General features: G+C 36.4%; 2 protein-coding genes across 2 annotated transcripts in view; both read right to left on the bottom strand.

Annotated features, from left to right (window-relative positions):
* The window catches only part of LOC121812905 (sialic acid-binding Ig-like lectin 11), an 18171-nt gene extending 14306 nt beyond the window's left edge, over positions 1–3865 (bottom strand). The window contains exons 1-6 of the mRNA XM_042216106.1: positions 3832–3865; positions 3320–3422; positions 2496–2909; positions 1919–2239; positions 1546–1803; positions 720–977 (exon numbers count right to left, since the gene is read on the bottom strand). Of these exons, the coding sequence (XP_042072040.1) occupies positions 720–977; positions 1546–1803; positions 1919–2239; positions 2496–2909; positions 3320–3380 (1312 nt within the window). The 5' untranslated portion in view covers positions 3381–3422; positions 3832–3865. The remainder of the gene's footprint in view (positions 1–719; positions 978–1545; positions 1804–1918; positions 2240–2495; positions 2910–3319; positions 3423–3831) is intronic.
* A 3139-nt stretch (positions 3866–7004) lies between these two features.
* Positions 7005–10593, bottom strand: part of LOC121812908 (sialic acid-binding Ig-like lectin 14) — a 5082-nt gene continuing 1493 nt past the window's right edge. Inside the window, exon 4 of the mRNA XM_042216113.1 lies at positions 7005–7056. Coding sequence (XP_042072047.1) covers positions 7005–7056 — 52 coding nt within the window. The remainder of the gene's footprint in view (positions 7057–10593) is intronic.

Genomic DNA, 10593 nt, shown 5'->3' with positions numbered 1-10593 from the left:
AGTGCTGTTGCCATGGTTTTTTACAGTGAGACTGACAGTGCTGTTGACTGTGTGGTTTGATACACTAGTAATGACAGAGTACTCAGTGTGGTGAGTCAACAGAGGCCATGTGATGTTAGGTAAAGGAAAGCCTTCACTGACGCACACACAGGTCAAACCCTCAGACTGAAGCACACATCCTGAGCCATTCTGTATCTTTGTATGCCCTGTAAACATGTAGTCAGAATCATAAAACAGGACACGCTGCAAGCTATAATGTTAATGAACTTCAGGTTAAAAATACATGCCATCTACTTACAAGTCACAGTTACATCAACATATGAAGTCAGAGTTGTGTCCAGATGTTTTACTGTACAGATGTACTGCCCTGAATGTTCTGATGTTACATTATGGATGACAAGTGTAGCTGATCCAGTGTCATTGTGCAGGTTTGTGTCAGAACCAAGTTTAGACCACACAATCACAGATGGATGAAAACTTTCAGCACTGCAGGTCAGATTCAGAAAATCTCCCTTCCTCACAGTTGTATTCCCAATGATCTGAGCAGCACTGTTATCTGTGGAGAATATTTAGGTGGTTTATTTAAGGAGTTTGGAAACAACACTGGCACATAATCATTCTTCACGGCTTCAACTGCAAAATTAACCTGGAAGATGATAAGGCTGCTGATGACATCACTGATGATGTTATCCAGTAATGTGACAATGTGTGGTACTTACATATTACTGTTATGGTGACGTTTTCCTTTAGGGTATTGTTCATATATGTAACTGTACAGATGTACTGTCCAGAATGATCCGGTTTCACATTTTGAATGAAAATTGTAGCTGATCCAGTGCCATTGTGCAGCTTTGTGTCAGAACCAAGTTTAGACCACACAATCAGAGATGGAGGGAAACTGTCAACACTGCAGGTCAGATTCAGAACATCTCCCTCCTTAACAGTTGTATTCCCAATGATCTGAGCAGCCCTGTTATCTGTAAAATACATTTCAGTGATTTCAGTGGTATATTTATGGAGAGGGCAAGTTACACTGACATGTAATCATTCAACCAGAAAAATGAAGGATAAGAATGATAACAACGCGAGTTTAATTAATGCAAAGTGTAAAATGCCACAAATGTAAATAAAATGCAAATTACAATTTGGTCACTGTACAACATCATAATAGTTTTCAAAAGGCTCTTAATACATTTCCTCTTACTTCCCCTGTATAGTGCATTCTACAGTGTTCCTCTTTCTAAACAAAGTTTTACTCTACATCTATAAATAAAAGATATACATTTGTACATCGTCTTCAACTTATCAAAATTATTTTAAATGACATTTTTGAAAAATACAAGTCGTCAGTGGTATCACTGTCTAAACATTTCAAAGCCAATATACACAGATGTTGAGATGATATCACATATTTAATGAGGTGTGGCTGTAAGAGTTATTCAAAAGAATTACACTAATCTAAATGCACCATTTCAGATACCAGATGAAACGAATATGACCACTGCTAAAAATCTTCTGCTTAAAAGCACAAAGTTGTGTACTTACATATCACTGTGATATTGATATTCTTCTTCAGGGTATTGTTCATATATGTAACTGCACAGATGTACTGTCCAGAATGTTCTGGTTTCACATTCTCAATGACAAGCCTGGCTGATCCAGAATAACTGTGCAGCTTTGTGTCAGAACCAAGTTTAGACCACACAATCAGAGATGGAGGGAAACTTTCAACACTGCAGGTCAGATTCAGAACATCTCCCTGTCTAATAGTTGTAACACCACTGATTGTAATTTCTTTCATATCTGTGAGATAAAAATACACATTTTACAATCATGTTATTTCCTTTTCAGAATCTGCTGATGATTCAATAGATTTTAAAAAATGCAAACAATAAATGGGAGATTGCAAAGTACTCACAGTTTACATGTACAGTCAAAGTCTCCTCTGTAGATTTTCTACCTTTGAAGTTGATCTTGCAAGTGACACTGGTGTTGTGCTGTTCAGCTGAAGGATTAAAGGTCAAAGTTGAGATGTGTCTCTGTGTGAAAGACTTCGGATTGTCAGTGTTGAAGTCAGTCCTGTTTCCTTTAATGTAAGATTCAGTCCCTCCTGCTCCTCTCCATGTCCAGGTGATTTCAGGAACAGATCCAGAGCAGAGACCAGGAGCAGTGCAGGTCAGTGTGGCCTGCTGTCCCTCAGTCAGTGTGGGAATCATTACTGTGGGCTTCAGATTAAGACCTAATGGAAATAAATTGCATTAATGAACCCAAATTAACTACCGGAAGTTCATCTAGCACATTAATCTGGGTTCAAATAATAAGCTATTTAGTGAAAATGGTAGTTTTGCCAGGAACTGCTGCAGTTCCTACCAGCTACCATAGAGGTCAACAATTCCCCAGAAGAGTTAATACTTCATTAAGACTATAAAAATCCTAAATATGTTATTGTACATGACTTTTTTCTACATGATTGGCCTTGGAATAGATTTTCATACCTTTAACAGAGACAGTTACTCTTGGAATGAATGTGAATCCATCTTCTTTCCCATTCAGTTCACCAGTAACTCTGAGCTGATATGATCCAGAATCAGACTCTTTCAGATCATTAATGATGATGCTGCAGTTGTTCTGACTCACATCAGGCTCCAAACGTGAGACTCGTCCTTCAAACCCAGACTGAGCTCTTTTGTCTGTGTTTTTGTTGCTGTGAAATATTATGTCAGGATCACTGCAACTGTGTTGAGATGTTTCACATTTGTACCAAACTGTATGGTTGGTTTTAAACTCATCAGCAGTAGTGAAAAAACACGGGATCACAACACAGAGTCCAGCCTCTGCTGTTAGTTCTCGCTCAGTGAGATTAAGACAGTATCCTTTGCCACAGTGTTCTTGCACCAAGGCAGAGGCACCTGTTAATGCAAAGGGAAAGATAAATATAGTGATAAAGAATATTTACTTTACAACAATAAGCATGTCTAATTAAAGATATTGAAGTAACTTTTATCTTTTACACAGGCTGCTTGTTTGTGCTGTACTCCACAACTACTATAATGTTCTCATTTCACAGCTTATTATATCCAGCCTATGGAATCTCCCTGGATGTGCATCAACAATATCTCAGAACACGTTTAACAAAACATTAAATTAAAACGGCACACGAGCCAATAGATGATAGTAAAGGCACAAATTTATGATGAACTGTGGGTAATAATAAATTCTTATCATCTGGATACATTTCAGAAAAAGAGTGTTACATGCAAATATTTTAAAAAGTCAAATACAAATATAGCAGAATTACAGTAAAGGACAAGATACAAACCCGTGTCAGCAATGCTGCCTTTCACAGAGACAAACAGAACCGACCAGATGAGAACAAACATTTTTGATGCTCGAGATGTTCAGTCTCTCCCTCCACAGGATAACTTATCCAGCAGATGAAGCAAACATGCAGAAATCAAAACAAAAATTAAAACAAAGAAAAAGTAAACAATTCAAATCACAGCTCAATAAAAGATGTTGCATGCTTATACCAATACTCCAGCATTCTTTATGAAAAAGACCTTTGTGACATCTGTTTCTAGATATTGTTTAAAAAATAAAAATTATAATCACAGTTCAGCAATAGCACCAATACAATAATATGATACAATAATAATTACTTGTAATAATAAATAAATCTATATTAGCTGCCAAATAAGAGGACAGCATTGGGTCAATCGTAAAATTTAATTAATAAATAATGGTCTCATTCACCAGCGCTTCTACATATGTGAAAAAGTCTTTACATTTCTTTTTTTTTAAAGATAGAAAGACTTTAAACCTTGTTTTTACCTGCTTTGCTTTGTTCTTCAAGCTTCTCTTCTCACTGATGTCTGCTGACTAAAGTTTTTCATCGTCGCCTCTCTTCTCCTTTTCTTCCTCATTCTTGCAACAAGGAAGTCTGTCAGTAAACCACTCAACTTTAAAGACTCACATTCTTGTTCCTCTGGTATAATTATAAAATGTTCATTGTTTATTAAATAATTTACCTTTTTTTTAAACCCACTGTGTTATCTTGAGATTTGATATTCCAGTAATGATGCTAAAACAAGTTTTATATATTCATATAGCATCAAGTCATCATCATTCACCTCAAGGCACTTTACACCCTCAATATGCGTAATAAGAATATGCTTCAGCCGATACCTTTTGATTAGCCTTGTCTTTTGCTTTCGTGCTTTGTGGTAGATCTTTATTCTATATCCACAGAGATATTTGAATGCGAATCAATAAATCAATATTCAATTCAATATTAGAGTGAAAAAAAAGACTCGTATAGGACATAGCTTATTTTTATATTACCTCAGCTTTATACAACCCATACAGCGTGATTATATTGCTATCAAAGTATTTTCTTATTTACTCAGTGTAAAAGATTAAATGATTGAATTAAAACATTGAATGCATTAAAGAGCTTAAGAATATTTACTTCTGCATATTTTATGTCCACATATGCAGAAGTGTTGCAGCCTCTCTGCAAATGCCAAATATAATAAAAGGTGATAAACCAAAATTAGCTTTGAGCTAAAGTTAAAATAAAAGGACAATGTGTGTTTAAAACACTGATCATTTTGTTGGAAGCAGAAACATGTTTTTCTGTTAAGATTTAAGTTTATATTTTATATGTAATATTTAATATAATCATTAAAATGTGTTTTTTTTCTTTACAATGATACAGAATTTCTCTGCTTTCAACTGACACTTCCTCTTTCTTATAAACCTCTACTGTACTCTGTCTTTGTGATCAGTGTGAAGTAGTTTTCTCACAGTGCTCAACTGCAGGTCAGAAGCTTATACTTAAATGTAAACATTTTATACCAACTCTTTCAGGTACACTCATTAATACTTCTTAATACTGTATGAAAATGTTTCCTGGGTCTCACGAACAGCCTTGTTCTGAGCTCAAATAAATGGAGGAGGCTGCACCAAATATGCTGATCAATCTGCTGTACTATCCCCTGAGATAAAAGGGAGCTGATAAATTACATAATTACCATTAATTAATTTACATGGGCATGGTGTCACAGCTGGAAAAGCCAGAACCCGAGATGGAGCCAAATGCAGATTCAGACCATGACTCAAATTGACGTGAATAAAGTTATTTACAAGAACAAATGTAACAGTGATTAACAATAACATGGATAGGGCTATATAGAAGTACGTGGTTAGGTGCAAAACAATGAACATGAACTAGAGCCAAAAATCAAGTAGAGCTAGATTCTGTGAACGTGAGCTAAGCGCTATATACAATAGATGGACACTGTACGCAGACAGCATCAGATCTCAAAATGGTGGAGCATTGATCAAACTCTTATAGCCTCTAGTGGCCCCCACCTAATCATAAAAGCTTAAACATTCACATTCTTTCTCTCACACAGCGCCCAAGCTATGACCTTGGCTTCCTGTTTATCTGCTCCTGCTGAGATGGGGCAGAAAACCTCTCCAGTATGCTCTGTTCTCTTCTAATCAGACAAATAAGGCGATGACTTTCTGCGAACAGTATTTCTTATAACTCAGCAGTATAATGCATCACAAAACAATATCTTTCATTCACAATAAATCAGCAGTCTAATGTAATGCAAATCAGTTTAACAAATGTAATAGTTCTCACCTTCTTCTAATTCAGGAGAATAATGCAAACTAAAACTACATAATAATTCACAATCTTTAATTAGGGGTCTAACATGGCATAAAATAACATTATAATCCCACACTGACAATCAGGTGAAGAGTAGTTGTGTGAAGAGTAGTTTCTCCAGAGGAGAGTCATGGTCAGATTCCGCCCAGAGAAGCAGACACATAGCACTGTGAAGGACACATTGCCACTAGTGATGGGATTTCCGTCTCTTTTTAGAGAACCGGCTCTTTCGGCACGACTCACTATCTTTCGGATCCCAACCGGTTCTTCAGGTTGTTTTGTTGCTTTAATTAATTTATTATTAACAACAATATAAAATTATGCACAGAAATGGGCTTCGTCCAAAGGGTGGCTATCCTCTCCCTTAGAGATAGGGTGAGAAATACGGCCACAGTAGAGCCACTTCTTCTCCACATCGAGAAGTAGCCAGTTGAGGTGGTTCAGGCATCTAACAAAGATGCTTCCTGGGTGAGGTGTTCCACTGGGAGGAGGCCCCAGGGAAGACCCAGGCCATCGTTTGAAAACTATGTGCCCGGAGTTTGCTGTTCTCATCGCCTCAGATATTTGAAGTTTACACAGCTACATTCTCGCCTGAAAATATGTTAAAAGTTTATTTTGCGACCCAGAAAGAGTAATAAGAGTAATATTAAAACTAAGTAGCTGCAGTAGTAGTAGCCATTGTTGGAAACTGGAATTGGCTGAGCCAATCTTGGATATGGTTTTTCAATTTTGTTGTCCAGGTGGAAAATCGGGAGAAATTGGGGAGAATCGTGGCTCCGGAAGATGTTTGGGAGGGGCACTGAAATTCTGGATTATCCCTGAAAAATCAGGAGGGTTGGCATGTATGGCCTAGCATAGCCTGTAATGTTATTATGACGGACACATTTTATGAGTGAACTTGACTTTAAGTGACTTACAGGTTTCTTCCAGGTTTTTCCTTTTTGCTGCCATCATCCTCCTTGCGGGTCCTCGCAGCGCAGGCTTGCCGCTACTAAAACTAAACAGAGCTCCCCGAAAGGCACAGCCAGTTACACTGGCCATATTTGTCACATGAGGTAGGACTCCAGTAGAGAACGTAATTTAACACTTTCTGCACCGTTAGGTGAATAAAATTTTGACAGATCGTTTTTTTTCTTTCAATCGGTTTTGTTTTTCTTTACTATAAGTTATCAAATTATTGGTGGGGACAATTCAATAATCACAGGATATTGGTGGGGACATGTCCCTTCCGTGCATGCCAAATCTACGCCCTTGGTTATAACTAAGTTTAGACCACACAATCTGAGATGGAGGAAAACTTTTAACAGAGCAGGTCAGATTCAGAGTCTCACCCTTCCTCAGACTTATAATGCCAGTGAGCTTTATATCTATGAGCAGACCTATGAGAGAAATAAGGGACAAACTGACAATCACATAACTTCCATAACTTTCTCATTTTTTCATCAAGATAGAAAAAAATATTAAATAGTAAAAGCAGTCACAGTTCACATACATTTTTTCTTCATTTGTTTCACAAGTGAAGCTAATTTTACAGGTGGCACTGGGTTATGGTATTATGATAAATGTTAACTGAGCTGTGTATTTGTGTTTATCAGCCACATAAATTTGGGTACGTTGCACAAAAAATGAGGAAATTTTTGTTTGGTTGATGTTTTCTTTGTTGTAACAATCCTTGGCAGTAAATCTTATAAACAGGCTTTCTGACTATATTTCCCCAAACATTTGTAGGCTAAGCAGCAGAGTTGAGTGTATAGATTGTGTCTATGAATAACTTGCCAAACCTTCTCTACCAAGGCCAAACAACTTATTCTGACTCAAAAATCAGCACAGAAACCTCTGACCAGCTGTGAAGTTAGTTCATGGGTGATGATATGAGCCGTGGCTCTGGATCCTTTTAATCCAACTTTTTGAGTTTCATGTGTTTTAGTGATATTTTGTATAATGGTTTAGGTTTTAGGTTATTAATTAGTTTAAAGTTAGTCCGTTTTGAGTTTCTTCTATTCCTTGTTTAGTTTCTTGTTTATTATATGTCCTTGTGTCTCTGTCTTCTGCTTCACTCTCAGTGTGTCCGTGTTGATGCGTGTTTGTGTGGGCATCCTTGTGTCTTGTTATAGAGTATCTCTGCTTTCAACTAACACTTCCTCCACAACAATGCCAAAGAGGAATAGTAGAAAAACTGTGCTATGTGACTGACCCCAGAGAGCTAGTGAACTGAGCTAGTGAACTGATCTGATCCATAAAGAGGTAGAATAATTGTAGCCTTGTTAGCTACAACCTGCTGAACTTACAAAGATAAAAGAAAAGAACAAAAAAAAAGCTCAATTTGCAGCTGTAGAGAGGTGAACAATTTTATTAAACTCTATGTATAAATTGAAATAGAAAGTGTAATTTGTTACATATAAAACAAGCTCATTTATTTACAATGCAATGTAAAAAATTAACAAATATTAAACTTTAATTTAATAGCTAATTTAAATTAAAATTTGTAATACCATAGTATCTGCTTTAATAAAGACAATGAAACTAAATTAAGTACATCACCAAAGTATTGACTACAGGCTGCCATTAAAACAACACAGCTATCTGAAACCTGACTCATCAGTTTATATGGTGTGCAATAACATCATAATCTGATGATACATCTGCTTTTTGCAGTGACATGTAGGTTCTCTCCTCCTGATGTAGGTTCACCTTTTTTCTTGAATTCCTTTAATAAGAAGAAACAGAAGCCAATCATCGTCTAAAGAGTCAAAAAACCATAAAAATACATGTGAAGAAACATACCAAAGGAACCATATGTAGATTATGCAGAAGACATTCAAAGTGAGAGATACACCAGCAACAATCCAGGGAAGAACTGTACTGTAAGAACCACAGTGTTTCACACGAGCTGCAGTAAGACAGAAGAGAGCACATGGACACACATATTTTATGTATCTTATATATGTACACACACACACACACACACACACACACACACACACACGTGGGGGCTAAAATGCTGTGGGGGCAGAGACAGATGACAGATGTAACTTTAGCTTTTTATGTAATTTTAGCGTTTCCAGGAGCCACAGCTGAGAGGCTCAACAGCCACATGTGTCCAATGAGTTGCTGGTTGCTCTACATCTATACAGTTGTGAACATACTGCACATATTTCGTCACGTTGACTGATACATAGTCTATAGAATGTTGTTGAGAAATGCTGATTCAGAAATGTTTATTGCAAATATTTCCTTTGTTTGGGCTATTTCTTGTTTTTTGATTTTGAAAGTACAAATGATTTTGCAGGGCGTGATACAATCACCATTGTCCTGAATGTGAGACTTTTCTGCTGCTGCAGTTAAAGTGCAGATGCAGTCAAGATTAAAAATAAAATCTGAAATGCACTTTTTTTTGTTGTTTGATACAATATTTTCCTTTGCTGGAATAAAAATCAGGTTGTTTTTTTTTAATTGCAGCTGTATTATCTACTGTAGTTCTATTTACATAACATACAAGTAAACCATTAAGTTATATTTAAACCATTTGGTAAAAATCGATATTAAAAACTATCAATTCTATTGAAAAAAAAAAGATTGTGGTTATTATTCACCCAAGTCAACAAGAAATGCAAACAAACAAAAATCTATTTCCAAACTCTAATTCAAATTTCTGGAGCTCTTTTTTTTCTGGAGAAAAGGTAATTTTTACAGAACATGTTTACAAATATATATTAAAATTTATCTACGGAGAAAACCTGATAATAATTACTAAAGTTAATGCTGCACCTATAGCAATTTCTGACCAATGATGACTTTTAATGACTTTCAGGAATTCCAGCCTGAAACTAGACAGTTGCTCTGCACTCGAGGGAAATAAAATGGAAAGGAAAAATAAAAAAGTTAATATCCGTGGTTTCTGAATTATAAGTAGTACATGCAAATACAGAGGTTGTGTTAAAAATACAGGACTAAAAAATCTGAAAATGTTAAAGTGGAAAGTGTTTAGCTGAAAAACACAAACCATGTTTTTTAGACAGGTTTTTATGGACTAGCAGGTTTTCTCTTTCTTCTCCATTTCCATTGTTGCTGACACATTCAACAGTGCTGTTGCCATGGTTTTTTTACAGTGAGACTGACAGTGCTGTTGACTGTGTGGTTTGATACACTAGTAATGACAGAGTACTCAGTGTGGTGATTCGACAGAGGCCATGTGATGTTAGGTAAAGGAAAGCCTTCACTGATGCACACACGTCAAACCATCAGACTGAAGCACACATCCTGAGCCATTCTGTATCTTTGTATGCCCTGTAAACATGTAGTCAGAATCATAAAACAGGAGATGCTGTAAGCTATAATGTTAATGAACTTTAGGTTAAAATGACATTGACTTACAAGTCACAGTTACATCAAGATATGAAGTTGGAGTTGTGTCCAGATGTTTTACTGTACAGATGTACTGCCCTGAATGTTCTGGTGTCACATTATGGACGACAAGTGTAGCTGATCCAGTGTCTTTGTGCAGCTTTGTGTTAGAACCAAGATTGGACCACACGATCACAGATGGAGGGAAACTTTCAACACTGCAGGTCAAATTCAGAATATCTCCCTCCCTAACAGTTGAATTCCCAATGATTATAATTTCTTTCATGTCTGTAAGATAAAAATATACATTTTACAATCATGTTGTTTCCTTAAAGACTCTACTGATCATCCAATAGATAAAAAAAACAGATATAAACAATAACAATAAGTTACGAAGTACTCACAGTTCACATTTACTGTCAAAGTCTCCTCTGTAGTTTTTCCACATGTGAAGTTGATCTTGCAAGTGATACTGGTGTTGTGGTGTTCAGATGAAGCATTAAAGGTCAAAGTTGAGATGTGACTTTGTGTGAAAGCCGCCAGATTCTCAGTCTTGAAATTAGTGCTGTTTC

This window comes from Haplochromis burtoni, unplaced genomic scaffold (assembly GCF_018398535.1).
Source record: "Haplochromis burtoni strain Fernald_Lab_line unplaced genomic scaffold, NCSU_Asbu1 Contig_925, whole genome shotgun sequence".
Classification (NCBI taxonomy): domain Eukaryota; kingdom Metazoa; phylum Chordata; class Actinopteri; order Cichliformes; family Cichlidae; genus Haplochromis; species Haplochromis burtoni.
Note: the sequence above shows the minus strand (reverse complement) of the source record. Positions and strands in the feature narration are given on the sequence as shown.